This window comes from Agelaius tricolor, unplaced genomic scaffold (assembly GCF_023055355.1).
Source record: "Agelaius tricolor isolate 1412-34295 unplaced genomic scaffold, bAgeTri1.0.p SCAF_30, whole genome shotgun sequence".
NCBI classification, from domain to species: domain Eukaryota; kingdom Metazoa; phylum Chordata; class Aves; order Passeriformes; family Icteridae; genus Agelaius; species Agelaius tricolor.
This window is the reverse complement of record NW_027269290.1, coordinates 2,118,096-2,135,382: the sequence shown is the minus strand read 5'-3', so window position 1 is coordinate 2,135,382 and position 17,287 is coordinate 2,118,096. Positions and strand designations below refer to the sequence as shown.

At 51.1% G+C, this 17,287-nt stretch overlaps 1 protein-coding gene across 1 annotated transcript; it reads left to right on the top strand.

Moving 5' to 3' along the window:
- Positions 1-1,732: 1,732 nt before the first annotated feature.
- RABIF (RAB interacting factor) lies at positions 1,733-4,981 on the top strand. The gene is made up of 2 exons (XM_071449975.1): positions 1,733-1,975; positions 2,042-4,981. Exons 1-2 carry the CDS (start codon positions 1,736-1,738, stop codon positions 2,282-2,284), a joined length of 483 nt encoding a protein of 160 aa, XP_071306076.1. The 5' UTR covers positions 1,733-1,735; the 3' UTR covers positions 2,285-4,981.
- Positions 4,982-17,287: the final 12,306 nt, after the last annotated feature.

The following is a 17,287-nucleotide window of genomic DNA, read 5'->3' as shown; positions in this document are numbered from 1 at the left end:
CTCTCAAATCCTGATGCAATCAGGGCTGCGGCTTCACAGGATCCCAGAATGGGTCAGAGAAGGGACCCCAGGGGCTCATCTGGTCCCAGCTCCCTGCCAGGCAGGGCCATCCCAGAGCCCACAGCCCAGGATTGCATCCAGATGGTTCTGGAATATCTCCATCGATGGAGGCTTTTAAGGGAGACAATTTCCCTTTGTCCAGCATCAACTGAGCTCCTCCTCCAACCATGAATTCAAGCATCTCCAGACTCCCATGCCTGGGAAGTGACTGTCCCTGATGGTCCCTGTGGGCACTGCCAGTCCAGGATCCCTGGGGGACCAGAAAATCCCAGACGGGTTTGGGTGGGGAGGACCTTAAAACACCCCCCTGCCATGGGCAGGGACAATTCCACCATCCCAGGGGGCTCCAAGCCCTGCCCAGCCTTGCCTGGAACACTGCAGGGATCCAGGGGCAGCCTGTGCTGGGGCCTCAGCCCGTGCCAGGGTCTCAGCCTGCTCCCAGGACAGGATTCCTGGGGAGGATTCCCAGTCCAGGATTCCCAGTACAACATACCCAATCCAGGATCCCAGTACAGCATTCCCAGTCCAGAATTCCCAATCCAGGATCCCAGTCCAGAATTCCCAGTCCAGGATTCCCAGTCCAGGATTCCCAGTACACCATTCCCAGTACACCACTCCCAGTACACCATTCCCGTACACCATTCCCAGTTCAATATTCCCAGTACACCATTCCCAGTACACCATTCCCAGTACATCATTCCCAGTACACCATTCCCAGTACATCATTCCCAGTACAATATTCCCAGTACACCATTCCCAGTACACCATTCCCAGTACAATATTCCTGTACACCATTCCCAGTTCAATATTCCCAGTACACCATTCCCAGTACACCATTCCCAGTACATCATTCCCAGTACAATATTCCCAGTACACCATTCCCAGTACACCATTCCCAGTACACCATTCCCGTACACCATTCCCGTACACCATTCCCAGTACACCATTCCCGTACACCATTCTCAGTACATCATTCCCAGTACACCATTCCCAGTACACCATTCTCAGTACATCATTCCCAGTACACCATTCCCGTACACCATTCTCAGTACATCATTCCCAGTACACCATTCCCAGTACACCATTCTCAGTACATCATTCCCAGTACACCATTCCCAGTACAATATTCCCAGTACACCATTCCCAGTACAGCATTCCCAGTACAATATTCCCGTACACCATTCCCAGTGCACCATTCCCAGTACAATATTCCCAGTACAATATTCCTAGTACACCATTCCCAGTACTTCATTCCCAGTACACCATTCCCAGTACAATATTCCCGTACACCATTCCCGTACACCATTCCCAGTACAATATTCCCAGTACACCATTCCCAGTACACCATTCCCAGTACACCATTCCCAGTACAGCATTCCCAGTACAATATTCCCAGTACACCATTCCCAGTACATCATTCCCAGTACATCATTCCCAGTGCAATATTCCCAGTACAATATTCCCGTACACCATTCCCAGTACACCATTCCCAGTACATCATTCCCAGTACATCATTCCCAGTACAATATTCCCGTACACCATTCCCAGTACAATATTCCCAGTACACCATTCCCAGTACATCATTCCCAGTACACCATTCCCAGCCCGGCGCTCCCGGACCCTCCCGGGCATGGGCAGCGGGGCGGGGCCATCACAGCGGGGCGGGGCCACAGCAATGGCGTCACCGCGGCGCTCCGATGACGTCACTGTACCGGCCCCGCCCCTCGCCATGGCGGCGCCCTGCGCGGAGATGGAGCCGGCGGCGCCTCCGGCCTCTGCCCCCGCCGCTCCCGCGGCCGCGCCGGGCTCGGCCGGGCTCGTGTGCGCGCAGGGCCGCAACCTGCGGGCGGTGCTGTGCCAGCGCTGCGGCTCCCGGGTGCTGCTGCCCGGCGCCGCCACCTTCGCCCGCCGTGAGGTACCGGGGGGTTCGGGGGGTGGCGGGCGGTGCCGGCCGGGCGGTGACGGCCCCGTGTCTCCGCAGCTCCTCCTGCCCGCCATGAGGAAGAAGGCGGCGGCGGCGGCGGCGGGCGGCGGCGGGGACGTGCTGCGGGAGCACTGGCTGGTGCGCGACATGTTCTCCTTCGAGAACGTGGGGTTCACCCGCGACGTGGGCAACGTCAAGTTCCTGGTGTGCGCCGACTGCGAGGCGGGGCCCATCGGCTGGCACTGCCTGGACGACAAGGACAGCTTCTACGTGGCGCTGGAGCGCGTGGCCCACGAGTGACGCCGGCCCGGGCTGGCAGCCGGGCCCGGCCCTCGGGAGCCGCGAGAGCCCCGCGGGGGCCGGGCAGCCCTGGGACTGACCGCGGTTGGGCGCCCCGAGCCCCACCGAGCACGGCCCGCCTGCCCCGCGGCCTGGCTGGCCGCAGCTTGCCTGCTCCCCGGTGTGACCGACCCACGGCTCCGCTGTCACCCCGTTTCCCAGATCCACAGGCTGAGCAGCGTCAGGAATCGCAGCCCTGGCAAGGCCGGCTCCTCACTGCACCCACACGGGAAGAGTGTTGGTGGTGGGAGAGTCCCTGTACCCTGCAGGGACAGCTCACCCTGACATCTTTGCCTCGTAGCCCCAGTCTGGCTGCTCTGCCCCAGTCTGGCTGCTCTGCCACTTCCCTGGTGGCTGCTGTTGCTCCAGGGGGCTGAGGTGTCTCTCGTGCTGGTGGCCCTATGACACCGTGTGAATGGGGCCACTGGGACAGGGCACTGCACTGACAGGACTGCTGCACTGAGTCCTCGTGGCAGCTGAAACTGTCTGACCTGCAGCCACAGCAGTTCCAGGGCTTAAGGCTGAATCTTCTGTTGATTTTCAGAAGGAATGTTCGCTGCCCCAAGCTCTAACATTTATGTTCTCCAAAACCTCATCCCACCTGACAGCTGTGGCACCTGAAGTGAGTGTAAGGCATTCCAACTAATGTGTGCAGTCCTATTAACTGAGTACTTGGGAACAAACACACAGGTAGAATGTGCAGACAGCATAAGCTGATAGAGCAGCAAACAAAGAAAATGTGCCAGACCATGGAGCTTTCAGGCAGCAAGAGTGAAGAGATTCCAGCCTGAAAAGCACCTGAATCATTGGACAGGCAGTGCTGAAGCATGTCAGAACAAATGAGTGTGTGTTAAACAGTGATGTCAGGAAGGAATTTCTCTTCTGTAAAAGCTGGTGGTAAGAGTGATCTGGGATATTGTGACCAGTTTTGGTTTCTGCCTTTTAAAAGCTGGGCACAGAGCTGATTAAAGATGGAAGGAGGCCTCAGCAGCCGTGGCTCTCCCTGCATTATCACTGCTGGTAATCGTGGCCCAGCTCATTCTCCATTGCTGAGCCCTGTGTGAGTGACACAAGAGCTCTCCAGGGCTGCTTTGGGCTCCCTGGTGCTGTCCCTCTCTGTGGGACACATCCCTGTCCTCTGCTCCTGAGCACTTGGGTACTAACCTGGCTGAGAAGGTGTGGCTGTCACCATGCTGGGTGATGGACTTGTTTGTGCCACCTAACTCAAGGTGGAGTGTAGGGTGCTGCCCTAAGGCTGTGGGAAGAACCTTTCCCTTGCCCCTCTAATGAAACAATTTTGCTGGCAGGGCTCTGTAAGGCAGGCAGAGCCGCAGATGAGTCTCCCAGAAGAGGCATCCTGACAGCAGGAGGGGCAGAAACAAGTCCCTTCTTCCTGCAGTGCTTGAGCACCTGCACTTCTATGATTTGGAGACACTGCCTCAATGTGTGGCCTGTTCTGGGGCTGCTCTGTCAGGAACCTCTGCTGTGGGCAGTCAGGATTTATCAGGGCAGGGAGAAAGGCAGAACTGGGGGCAGAGGAGCAGGAGGCAGATCCTGTGCTGGGTCCTTGCTAAATGTGTCAGATGGACATTTGTCATGGAAACTGCTTTTTCCCTCCTGCCCTTCCTGTCTCTTAGCCCTAAGCCCAAGGACTGCACAGGTTCACCAAGGAGATGTGCCTCAAAGGACAGGAGAGTTTCACTTGGGTTCTGCATAGGCATGGCAAAATGGTGGGATCACATCAGTAATTTCACACTTTCATTTGAATTATTGTCTCTTAGGATATGTGTTCTGACCTGAAATACCCCAGTTACAGTTCGTGTTACTTAAATATGCTGCACTGCTCACACCTCATTTTGAAGGAGCCACTGTGCAGAACAGACTGGAAATCAGCTTGACTAACACTGAGTAAATGACCTCCAAGAAATGGCACCTGTGGATTCCTGAGTAGTGGGTGGCACTGGGAGGAGCTGGGGGTGGTGGCAGCTTTCCCAGTCAGTAGAACACCCCTGGAGAGATGGGAGAGCTCAGGTCAAAGCCTTCACGTTGGAATGGCAGCAGCTGAAATCCACCTCAGCACAGCCCCCAGAGTGCTGGGAGCTCCTGCTCCTCTTCAGTGGGAGAGGGGAGTTGAGTCCTCCCTGGATCCAGGTGTGCTTTCTGCTGGCTCTTAAATGGGATCACACAGGCTTGAAATGCTAAGAAGAAATGAACAGTGTGATGGGAATTCTTGGGAAGAAGCTTTTGTACCATGAGATCTTGGGTGTCATTCAGCCTCAGATAGGGTCTGGGTTCCTGCAGCTTGGAGAGGCCATGAGAAACCCCTGCAGTGCTGGTGGCACAGAGGCCTGGGGAGGTGATGGGACAGCTGTGCAACCCAGCTCTCAGTCAGCACCTGGGCCAATTCATGTTCCCAGAGGTGACTGGGAATTTCCGGGGTGGTGGGGGGAAAGCAGCATCACTGTGTGGGATTTGAGCTCAGGCAGCTCCACTGTGCCATCAGTGGAGCTGTGGGGAAGGAGTGTCCCAGTCAGCAGACATGGCCTGGGGGAAGAGCAGCTGCTGCTCCACTGGACACATCACCAGGTCTGGGATCTGCTGAAGCTGCACCGTTCCTGTGTCAATGAGAGCTAATAAAAATTCACATAGACTCACAAATATTTTCACTGCTTTTTTTCCAGCATGCTGAAAAACTGTTTTCCAGTTGCCTGCACTAACTCCTAGAAAATATGGGTAGACAACCCTAAGGCATGGAAAGCACTTTCATGGTACCTAGGAAGGTTGAGCTTGCAGCCCCTCTTTCTCTATCAACACTAAGACAGTACAGAAATAGAAATCCTTATTTCCACATGTAGATGACTTTATATTAATTTGAAAATGGATTCTTCTATTTAATGTCTGCATGGATTTGACTCCTGAGACCATCCTGTGTTAAGATGTAGCAGTGCCTCGAGAGAGAACAGTAACAAACCTGCCTCCTTTGCTCCAGCCAATCCCTCCAGCAAGGTTCAAGGGGGCAAATAATAACAATTTTGTCTAATTGCTTCCCGGTGTGGATTTGGCAGGATCTCCAGTGCCTGCATGCCTGATTTGTTTGGGGCAGTGTTTATATGCCCTAAATGTGCTCAGGATGGTTGAAAGGAGACCTTGCTCCAGTCTGGCTCTGGTACTGGGATGGGTTCACAGCCCAGAGCTGTGGTCTGGTTCTGGCATTGGCACCTCCTGTAGCTTCACCTCTCTGCTCCCATTCCCACCCAAACCTCCCACTGGAGCAGCTGCTGAGCCCTTTGTATGTTCAGTTTGATAACTTGGGCTAAAGCTTCCTTTCTTGGCTGCTGGGTTGACACATGCAGCCTGTGATCTGCTCCAGGGGCAATGGCAGGATGGAGGCCATTCCTCCTTTTTGGCAGCTGCAGGCTGTGAGATCAGCTGAGCTGTCCTGGGGAGCTGCCACAACTCATGCCTTGCACAGAGGTCACAATCACACTCTTCCTTCCCTAAATGAGTTACATTTCACTGAACCAGGTAAGTGGTGCATGGAGCAGGGGCTGGGATTCAAGGCTCCCTCTTTCCCAAACTCTGCAAGTCAGCAAAAGCTTGGGTGCCTGGGCCTGCCAGGACCTGAGGCCTCTCCTTGATTCCTCCCCTCTGACTGAGGGAATCTTCAGCAGGCAGTGGTGACAATGTGGACTTTGAAGCAGTAGCTTGGAGAACGTTGCTGTTTGCTCCCTGCTGTGTCCTAGGGCTCTCCCATCCAGCTGAGGCCTCACACAGGAACCCAGCAGGGATGAAGTGGGATCTCTGCAGCACCTGCAGTGTGTCTGTGGGACCTGCTGCCTGCAGGTGTGGAAGGGAACGGCTCAGCAGAGTTCAGAGAAGAGCTGTGGCTGATGAAAGCAGGGCCAGCTTGGCCAGGGAGGTGGTTGTGGTTCCCTGTCCTGCACAGCTCATCTTGCTGCATTCCCTGAACCTCTCTGTGAGCAGGGACTGCCCCATCAGCACAGGCAGTTCTGCAGGGAGCTGGTTGGGAGAACAGGATTTCTGAAATGAGTTATGAATTTCCCTGAAGGTAATTTTACATATCTGACATTACACTCCCTGGCAGGAACATAAGTAGGAGGAAAGGAAACAATTGAGATGAAATAGCTTCAGGGTCCTTGGACAACTGGTGCAGGGAAAGCGTCCCTGCCTCCCACAGAGTCAGGTTAATACAGGCCAAACTCCAGAATCAAAGAAACACTAAACCACCAAGTATTTTGCCAAAAACCCACCAAGTATTTTGAAGCTGCCTGGGGACACAAAAGGAAACCACAGCAGATGAGTGGAACTGGCCATAAAAATGCAGAGAGAGCATGAGGGCTTTTATCAAAGCCAGCTTTGTTCTCTTTCAACCAACACTTTTATGCATTTCAGCATAAATACTTGAGTGCTGAGTTGTGAGGCAGCCAGGTCCCTCCAGTGCAGCTTTGGTATGAGCACAGCTGGGCCCCTCAGTACAGAGAAGAGGGAGGTGGCAGCCCAGCAGTCCAGGTGAGCCTGTGGGGCTGCATGGGGGAGAGAAGGCAATTTTCACAGGAGTGTGCTTTGGAGTGAGTGCCCCTGCACCTGAAAATGACCCAATCTTACACAGAGTGAAAATCGAGTGCTTGGCTCCCTTCATGTAACGCCTGAGGAAGAGTGAGCAGGTTCCAGGGTTTCTGAGATAACACTTCCATCCTCTGAGAGGGGGAAGCAGCTCTGGAAAAAGTGTTTCTTGCATCTTTTCTAAAACTGAATGGAGCATGGCACAGCCCATCCCAATGGGCTGTTTGGCTTTTGGCAGTTTGGCTTTTGAAGTGCTGCACATAGAACTCCAGGAGAGCTGTAGGGGTGGGAGCACCTGGGGGGAGGATCTGTCCCTTGAGCATCCCAGGGCCATTTTCTGAGGGCTTAAGACATGAACAGAGACTCAGCTAGTCATATACAGCTTCTGCCTGGAGAAAACCCTGCCAGGGAGGGAAGGGCGCCTGCCTCTCAGCCGTGTGGGCTGAGCTGGGCGGGACAGCCTGGGGCAGGTTTGGAGGCCAGAAATGCAGCCGGACAGAAATGCAGAGCCCAGAAATGCAGTGGGGCATGTGCTGCCACAGCAGCCGCCCAGGAGGCCGAAGCAGAGAGCCAGAGCCGCGTGTATCAGAGCCCCGGCTGAATGTGGCAGGACAGGGCAGAGCTGCCGGCGGCCCTGTCCTTCACAAACCTTTCAGGGTAATTTGCGTTGATGGGATCCGAGTGTCCTTGGGGCAGGGCCGCGCTGGGAGCATTCCCTCGTGGGTGTGTTTGTCCCCGCCTCTCCCCGCTGGGGAAGCAGCAGGGTGTGTGTATGCTCAGCTGGGCTCCGCTCCCCCTTTCATGTTCCTTATCTTGCAGAGGCTCTCGGTTCCCTGCGGGAAGCTGACAGTTGCTGTAATCGCTGTGCGTGCAGAGGGAGAGCGCTCCATCTGCTTGCTGCCCGGAGTACCCTGTGCCATTGTTCCAGCCCAGCTGGAAGAGATGCCCTGAGAGCAAGGGAAAATGAGCAAAGCCGTGTCAGCACAGGTATCCTTCCCCTCCCGAAGGAGCTGGCTCTGCACGCTGCCTGGAATGCTGTCCATGGCAAACAGCCAGAGCACAGCTCGTTGCACAATCGCTGGGTAATTTGGAATATCTGGCAGTGGAACATGAGGACATGGCTTCTAGAATTTGTTGCCTCATTCTTTCCTGTTCTCTTGGAGGACTTGGTTCTCTCTGCCAGGCCATGGCATGTCCAAGGGGCTGGCACCAAGAAAGGCCAGGACCTGGCAAATAGAACCCAAAAAGGGTGCTTGGAGAAAGGGGCAGCTTCAGGCTCCAGAGGGAGGGATCTCCCTTGATGAGGAACACCAAAGTGTGAGGGCTGTAGCTGTGCCTCAGCAGTGATCTGGGGGCTCTGTGCCCTCATCAGCTCAGCCCCTGCTGCAGCCACAGGTGTCCCAGCCTGGCTCTGGTGCCAGCACTCCACAGCCCTCATGATGCCAGCACTGCTCAGGGGGATCTGGTTCCATCCCTTTCCTCAAGGCCCCTGCTAGGATATGGGGGTTTCTGTTGGGATCCCAGTATGCTGGCACCAAATGGGAATGTCTTGTGTGTAGCTGGATGGTACCCAAGACACAGCTCCTGATTTTGGGAGAGGTGATGCCACAGTGCCCAGTGCTGCACAAACTCAGGGCAGCACAACTTAAAGTGCAGTTCACTGGGACCCTCTGGCTCACTCCTTGGCACCCCCTCCCTGCTTTCACAGACAATTAGTTTGTGCTGCTGATCCAGCTAAACTGATGTGAAACTGGTCTTGGCACAGAGGTCAGTGAGAAGAGGCTGTTCCATGTACAGCTGCACCACAAGGCCACTGCAGGACTGGGTGCACTGGTTGAAGTGCAGTGCACTGCAGAGCACCTCTGCCTTGTCCATGCACCCCTGGGCAGGGCACTGGACCACCTGGAGCTCTCCAGCCAGGTCAGTGCCTACAGTGCTTCAGCTCCTCAGGGCTAATGGGGGCATGAATGCTCAGCTCTGTCCTGGTGCCCTGCTCTAATCCATCAGTGTCACCATGAATTTCCAGAGAGTCTCAAATCTGAGCAGTTTCTGTTCCTACCTGCTTTACTGCTCAGCACTCCACAGGATTCTCAGTACAACCACCCTGTGTACACTTTGGGTAGCAAGAACCAACTCAGGTCTGTGACACTTCCCCCAGCCTCTGCTGCCTGGCCATCACAGATGGAGGAGTCTGGACTGTGGATGTATTGTGGTTTAGCCCCAGCTGGCAGCTAAGCACCAACATAGTCCCTCATTTGTAATGGCAGGGGAAGTGGAAGGTGAAAGTGAGAAAACTGGTGGGTTTACCTGAAGACAGGTAAATAATGAAAAAGAATTTTTTAAAAATATAAGGGGAGAAAACTAACAAAGAGAGGAAAATAGAAACCAAGAAAAGTGATACAAGAAAGTAATTGCTCATCACCAACTGCCCTAAGCCTGGCCAGACCCCACCATCTCCCTATCCTCTGTTTCAGGGCTGAGCATGGCATCACATGGGATATTCCTGTGGTCAGTAAGGAACCACAGCTGTCCTGACTGTGTCCCCCCAGCTCCTTGTGCACCCCTGGCCCAACACTGGTGGGTCAGGGTGAGGGGGTAGAACAGCTCCTGAATCAGTAGGAGCTAAATCATCCCTGTGGGATCAGTGCTGTTCTCAGCACAGATTCCAAACAGCACCACCAGGTGCTGTGGAGAGCTGTAATTCTGGCCCAGCCCAAAGCCCTACAGGATGTGCCCTGCTTGCCACACTCACTCACTGCACCTCTGCCAGGTGCCATGGTCACAGTCAGTACAGATGTGAATGTCCCAGCTCTGGGAATAGGAATGAGCTGGGCCCTGGTGCTGCTGCCTGAGCAGCAGGGAGGGGAAGCTGCACAGCAAGAGAGAGCTGGCTTAATGGGTTATTTTGGTTACCCACACTAAAGGAATCACTAAATGGTTTGGGTTGGAAAGGACCTTAAAGCTGATCTTGTTTTCACCCCTGGCATGGGCAGGGACACCTTCCACTATGCCAGGCTGCTCCAAGCCCCATCCAGCCTGGCCTGTGACACTTCCAGGGATCCAGGGGCAGCCACAGCTTCCCTGGGCAACCTGTGCCAGGGCCTCCCCACCTTCACAGGAAGGAATTTCTCCCCAGTATCCCACCCATCCCTGCCCTCTGGCAGTGGGAAGCCATTCCCCCTCATCGTGGCATTCCAGCCCTTGTCCAAAGTCCCTCTCCAGATCTCCTGGAGCCCCTTTAGGTGCTGGAAGGAACTCTAAGGTCTCCCTGGAGCCTTCTCTTCTCCAGGTGAATACCTCCCAAAAAAAGCCAATTATTGCCCTAAAAGAGAGACCAATTCCTCTAGCAGGGCAAGACAAGATATTTTTCACTATCTAAACCAAAAGTTAGTGTGGAGAAGACAAAATGTGTAGGCTAGGGACAGTTTACTCCCAGATAACAAACTGAACTGGTTACAGGTTCAGGTACCAAAGTCTGGGATCATTTGAGACAGGGGCACTGTCCAGCACAGACACAGCACCCCAAAACAGAGGGGCATAGCCCAGTGGGTGAGTTCCTCAGGGAGCCTTTGAATTCTAAATGAAAAACAACTGTACTTGCCAGAGAAGCTGTTTCAGCTTTGACAAATGGCAGGTGGAGGTTTGGTACCGCAGAGCAGCAGGAAAGGCAGGAAAGCAGCACTGAAAGAGCCTGGGCTGAAGCAATATTTAAAGTGAGCAGGGATGGGAGCAGCCCCTGCAATGTGGGCTTGCAGAGAACAAAAAAATAGGGCAGTGAAGTCCAGGCTTGCAGGAGCAGGATTAAAACAGTTGGATGAACAAATAATCTAAGATTTAAAAGCAGAGAATGTATTTAAGGTCATTAAACCAGGCACTTATTTAAGGATTACCTCCAAGAAGCCAGGCTAATAGCACGGTGAGGTTACAAAGTCAAGTGATCAAGGGAGAGAATGCTGATATTAATCTTGCTCATGAAATGTTCATCTGTGGGCAGACACTGCTGCACTGAAAGAACCTCACAAACAAAAACAGAGCCCAGCCCTTTGGGGTTCCACTCTGGCAACTCAGGCACATCCTGCCAGTTAATTGGACACTCCCTGCGGGGGCAGGATCAGGTACAAACAGGGTTTAATCACATAATCACAGATACACCTACTGCACACACTCAGGGTTCTGGAGGCCTTCCCTACAAACCACTCTGGCTATGCCTTCTGCCTTGTAGTTCCTGTATTTAGGGATTCCCAGCCCATCTGGATCAGGACTGTTTAGAACAGGAATGAATTCAGTGCTGTCTAGTTATTAATAGTTTTCATCTCTAAATGAAAGATTTATCTTGGCACCCAGCAAACATTCCCAAAACCCTTATGGAGAATCCATGTCCTCCCATCAAGGTCTGGCCTGAGCTCAGTGGATCAAGCATTCTCCCGAAATGTTGCTCTGTTTGTTGCAATGCAACACTGAGATAAAATGTGCAGGTCTGTGTGATGAGATGGAAGGTTGCTGTGGTTTAGAAATTATATTCCCCAATTCAGTGTCTCCACCAAGACTCCCCCAAACCAGATGCCTCTCACTGCCCCCTTCCTCTCCACCTTCCTGCTCTGGGGAGGAGATGGGATTGAGAACTGGGGGCACAAAAGGTGCAAATTGTGAGTTGAGATAAGAACAATTTACTGGAAACAGCTATGAGATAAGAAAACAACCAGAAGTAGCAACAATATGTAATAACACGAGGTATAAGGCATTATTTATGTACATGGAGAACCACAATACCCAACAGCTCTTCCCAACCACACCACACTTTCCCCCACCAAAAGGGAATGTCATTCTCCCCCAGGGAGGGGGAGTCCCTCACTGCCACCTTCCCACCTGGCAGTGAAGTGCATGGTATGGAATAACAACCTGGAACCACCCACATGGCTCCAGGCTCTGCCTCTCATGGCTGCTGGGAAAAAGTTTCACCCTGTCCTGGCTGAAACCAGGCAAATGTGCAGGGGAGGTGAACATCCTGCTCTGCAGCCAAAGCCCAGCAATGTGCACTGGGCTGTTGCTACTCTCTGGTGCATCCCAGGAGCACCCCCACCTGCACATCCCTGTCCCTCCCAGGGCCCTGCCCACACCACCCTGGGGCACACCAGAGGATCCCCACCCACCTGGGTTATGCAGTTCTCCTAATGAGAAAGTGAAATCCATGTTAAGGAACTGGCTGCTGGACTGTGCTCCTTCCTGCTGCTGGAGCATCACACATCCCTTCACCAGCTCCCAGGTGATGTCCAGGAGCAGCTCCAGGTCCTGCCAGCTAAAATTTAAAACAATTAATAAAATCAAATATATTAAAGACAGAAAGAGTCTTTCAGAGCCAGAGAATAAAATCTATCACTGAGGAGCAGGGCCCCCACACTGCTGAGGTACCCCCTGATCCAGCCTGCAGTGGGCTGGTGTAAGGCTGGTGGCTATGGGATACAGCTTAAACCAGAGCAGGAAATCCCACAAAGTCACTGTCAGTCCCCCCTTCCCCAGCTGCCATGCTCCTGTGTGTGGAATTGTCCACACAGGCATCTGGGCTGGGTTCTTTGGCCTCCACAAAGGAGGCACTTGGAAGGGAGTGTCTCTCCTCTGATCCACCCAGAGGGGCCCTACACTTCTGGAAGGAGCCAGGTCTAAAAGCAGGGTGAGTGCCCAGGACTGAGGATGGATGTGTGAAACAGCCTGGATTTGCACTTGGAGAGGAGGAGATGAACCTGAGCTCTGAAACCATGGAGCTGTGCTGAAGCACTGTCCCCTGAGTGGTGCAGTTTGATGGCTTCACTCTCACCATACACGTGCCCTCAGTAATTCTCACACCTGGACGGGTGTGCTGTGAGCTGGGGATGAGGAGGAGCTGCTGCCTCAGTCAGTACCTGGCTGAAATGCAGGCAGCAGGCTGCCCTTGTCCATCTGAGTGCTGGGGAATGTGCATGGAACTCCCAGGTCATCCCAGGTACTCAGAGCAGGCAGGCAGAGGGTTAAGGATGTCATGGTTTTGGGAATTCAGTGATAGAAGTGAACATGCACACATTATTTTTCCAATTCTTCTGAGAGAGAACAGAAAGTAAGAGCTACAGAGTTGTACATTCAAAGAAGTTTCATCCAAGCTGCTGGAGAAGCCCAGGCCCACAGTGCAGCTGCAGAGACTGTATCACAGATACACAGCCAGTCCAGAATTTTTGGAAGGTGTCATATTCACTGAACACACAGGCTGCAGCCAAAGTCTGTGCCTGGGGCCATGATAGCATTACCAGGCACAGGGAAATCCTGGAGTGTTGGGAAGGATGAAAGTTTGACAAGAAAGTCTCACAGATATGTATGCCTAGCAGAAAGATTTTTAAATGTAGAGTTTGGTGAAGGAATAGAGATGGAAGCAAGTTTTGATACAGAAGAAAAGAATTACTGAGCCAGTCTTACTGGATAACCAAGGAGGCAAAGGGTGTGTTAGTTAGAAGGGGTTTTTATGGCTTAGAGCAAAGGATAAACCCACCCCAAACAAGAAGATGTTTTTACCAAGCAGAAAGAGAGCACAGGCAAACAAGTCAGCAAATGGTGCAAGTAGAAAAAAGGTCTTAGGATTTTCCACTGCAAGAAAACTGAAAAACAACTTCTAGCTTAAACTGTAATGTACTGACTGTTAGTGATTGGAGAACAGTAACATGAATATGGTAATTATAGTAGTTATGATAGGCTATAGATAATAGTTAAGGTATAGATTGGTTCTGCTGTATTAAGGTGCTCAGCAAAGAAAAGTCTATAATGCATTGTGACCAAAAGAAAAGTAAATAATGCATTGTAACCAAAAGAAAAGTCTATAATGCATTGTGACCAAAAGAAAAGTATATAATGCATTGTGACCAAAACAAAAGTATATAGTGCATTGTAACCAAAACCAAAGGGTCTCCAGGCCTGCCTGCAGCTGGAACTGACAGCTGTGGGCACAGCTCTGTCACCCATGACCCTGGACTGCTGGAATATCTTGGATGGAATAAACTGCATTTTGGAGAGCTGCCTGGATCCCACATCTCTCATTCAGGTTCTTACACTGGAGAAACAAAAAAACTCTGCTGCTCACAGAACTGGTCTCCAGCAGGAAAAAAGAATGTGCTCAAGAAAGCCCCAATAGCCCCTTGGACTTGACATGACCGTTTAGTCAAACTAAATCAAAAGCATTTCAGGTCCCAAAGAATGGTTTTTGGGTGTGCAGCAGCACCAGCTTCTGTAGGACTGGGGGAATTCTTGATAGTGCAGCAGCTGTGGGAGGGCACACTGAGGGAAACTGAGGCACACAGCTCCAAATGTGTGGAATCACTGCTGTGATGTCCTTTTCACAGAATCACAGAATCATTGAGCTGGAAAAGACCTCAAAGACCATCAAGCCTAAGTTGTGACCAAACCCCCACCTTGTCAACCAGCCTGGAGGACTGAGTGCCATGTCCAGTCCTTCCTTGGACACTTCTAGGGATGGGGACTCCCTGGGAAGCCCCTTACAGTGTTTAATCACCCTTTCAGAGAGGAAAATCCTTCCTGATGTCCAACCTGAACCTGCCCTTGATGCCACATGAGACACCCAACACAGCCTGGGGAGTGGGGCTGAGGCAATGCCAGCACAAGTTGCAGGTGCCCAAGTCAGAGCAGGCACTGAGTACAGGAATTAAACATGTCAAAAGCTCAGCTGAAACTGGACCAGGGCACCTTTAACATCACGGCCCAGACCAGTCTGATTTTGTCAGCTAAGCTGAAAAGAATGCTCATTGCACTCAGAGCAATACCATCTGAATTTTCTGCTTTGGCAAGGGGTCTGACCCATCTCATGTGGTCGTGCTGCAATGTTTCTAACAGAGAATAAAATGAGAGAAATAAAATTCCCTCTGAGTGTGTGTGACTGTACCACTGGCAGTCCAGGCCCTGCCCCACTGCTCAGCTGCACTGGGAGTGTTATTTCAGGTCAGAGCATTTGAAAAGCATAAATCAAATCTGTAAAGTCTTATAACTAGTTTAAAAATTATGATTTTTTTTAAATCAGTGTAGGCACTTTTTTTCCCATGCATTCTACAGTTTAGATTAAACTTTGCTCATAATTTGAAGATTTCCTTAGTAATTTGGAACAACAGAACCAAATGTATTGCTTTGAAAGAGCAGATAAAATTCTCACAGTGTACCTGGTGTCTAAAATGGGAGGCTTTGAGAAGGGAAAAAAGAGAACACTGAAATATTTGTAATACAATAGCAACAAGTGGAAGAATTAAATCTAATTTGACCTATTTTCTCTTTTAACCTACAGGAAAAGTATTCCCAAATCTGGGCTTGCAAAGGTCTCATTAGACATGTAGTGCTGGTATTTTTTTCCAACTAAGAAAAGCACAACAGATGATTAAAAAAAAATAAATAACATCTAACTGGGTTTTTTTTCCTTAAATAAAAAAGAACAAAAGAAACTAAAATATTGTAACTATTTATCTCTTTCATCCTCCAATAGCTCATGCCCACTGCAGGAGGGATCCCTCCTATCTGATCATGAACAACAACAGCTGCAAAGGTTTTCAGGGGGTAGAGAGTGACAGGACTCGGCAGGGGATGGTTTTAAACTAAGAGAGATTTAAAATCAGTGTTGGGAAGAAATTCTGCGTTGTAACAGTGGGCAGCCCTGGCACAGGGTGCCCAGAGCAGCTGGGGCTGGCCCTGGATCCCTGGCAGTGCCCAAGGCCAGGCTGGACAGGGCTTGGAGCAACCTGGGACAGTGAAGGTGTCCCTGCCATGGCAGGGGGTGGAATGAGATGAGTTTTAGGGTCCCTTCCAAGCCAAACCATTCCATGGCTCTGTCATTTCAGTTCTTCCTGTCTCAGACTACCAGGACTATCCTGCTCTTCTTTACCAAACAACTTCACTAAGGAGATGCTCACAGCTAAGAGCACTTTGCAACCAAGGTCATGCCCCAGTGAGGTTAGGCCAAGCAATTAGGATAAAACAAATGAGAAAAAAGAACAGAAAGAGAAGTTCTTTCAGGTCTCTTGGAGCACAGGTTGGGGATTGATTATTAGAAGTTTAAAATTGACTGGATTCTTCAAATATACACCAGCTTGAAAGCACTAAGCAAAGAAGTTGGGCTTGCTGAGGATCAAAACATGAAAGACTTATCTTTAAAAAACACATTGCACACCTTGGTGTATGTTTTTTCTTGGTGTCCATCACCCAGCTCACAGGATCATTTGTGTGATCACTCCTCACTCTGGTGTGGGGATGGCCATGATGCCCTGAGAGGCTACCCAGAACAGAGCTAGACAGTGTTAAAGGAATAAAGGAGGTATTAAAAAGGCCTTCAAAAGATACACCTTGGGCAGTACAAGAGCCTGGCCAAGGCTACACCCAAGATGGACCCCAAGCCACAAGTTTTCACACTTTTAAAAGTTTTGGTTCATTTCCATATTGGGGTTAATTGTCCAATTCCAGCTCCAGGTTGTGCAGTCCCATCCTCCCAGTTTGCTCTCCTCAAATCCCCGTTGTTTACACTTTTAGAGCCTGAAGCTGCAGCGGTGTCCTTGGTTCTGGGGCTGGAAAATCATTGCTTTGTCTGACTAAACTGTGAAGAGAACTCACTGACGCTCTATATGAAGTTTAGAGCTATATACTAATGCAGTACAGAATCTGGAAAATATGAAAGCTAAAACTTAAAATATCAGCCAAATTCCCTAAACACCATTTTGTGCTTTCTTATAGCCCACCTGTTTTTCAGTCACACATTACACTTGGAGTCATTATTTGGAAAAACAATTATATCAATGTTATTTGTGGGTTCTTCCCCTTTCTTCCACCTCTGACCCTCTCTCAATCCTCTGGTCCTTGCTTTCCAGAGTGCTTTTCCCTTCTTTCCTTTCAGGGCACACCCACACAGGTTTCATTCCATGCCTTGGGCTCAAATGATCACAATGGGGTTGAACAGCAGAAGCAGCATCCTCAGCAGGTGTCAGTTCCCTGCCCTGGGGATCAGTTAATCCCTCCCCTCCATGTACAGATCCAGCCTGGCACAATTCCACCACACTCCTGTTAAAAGTAACACCTTTATGCAGGCTGCTTGCAGGGCTGGAGATCTATACAGGAAGAGGAAAAATCATCTACTTTGTTATTGTTCAAAACTGTTTCACATCCCTCTCCTGCTGCAAAAACTCAGCTCAGTGCAGGAAGAAGGAATTTCCTGAAATTGATGCTGGTGCTGAGGCCCTGAAGGACGGGTGGAACTCCAGGTATCAAATATCAGACCTGCACACACAGCAGCTGCTTTTACCCAGGGAGTGAGTTTGGCAATTGCAGGAATATTTCTGTTAATATAACCCTTAGGACATACCACAGGGTTTTTAT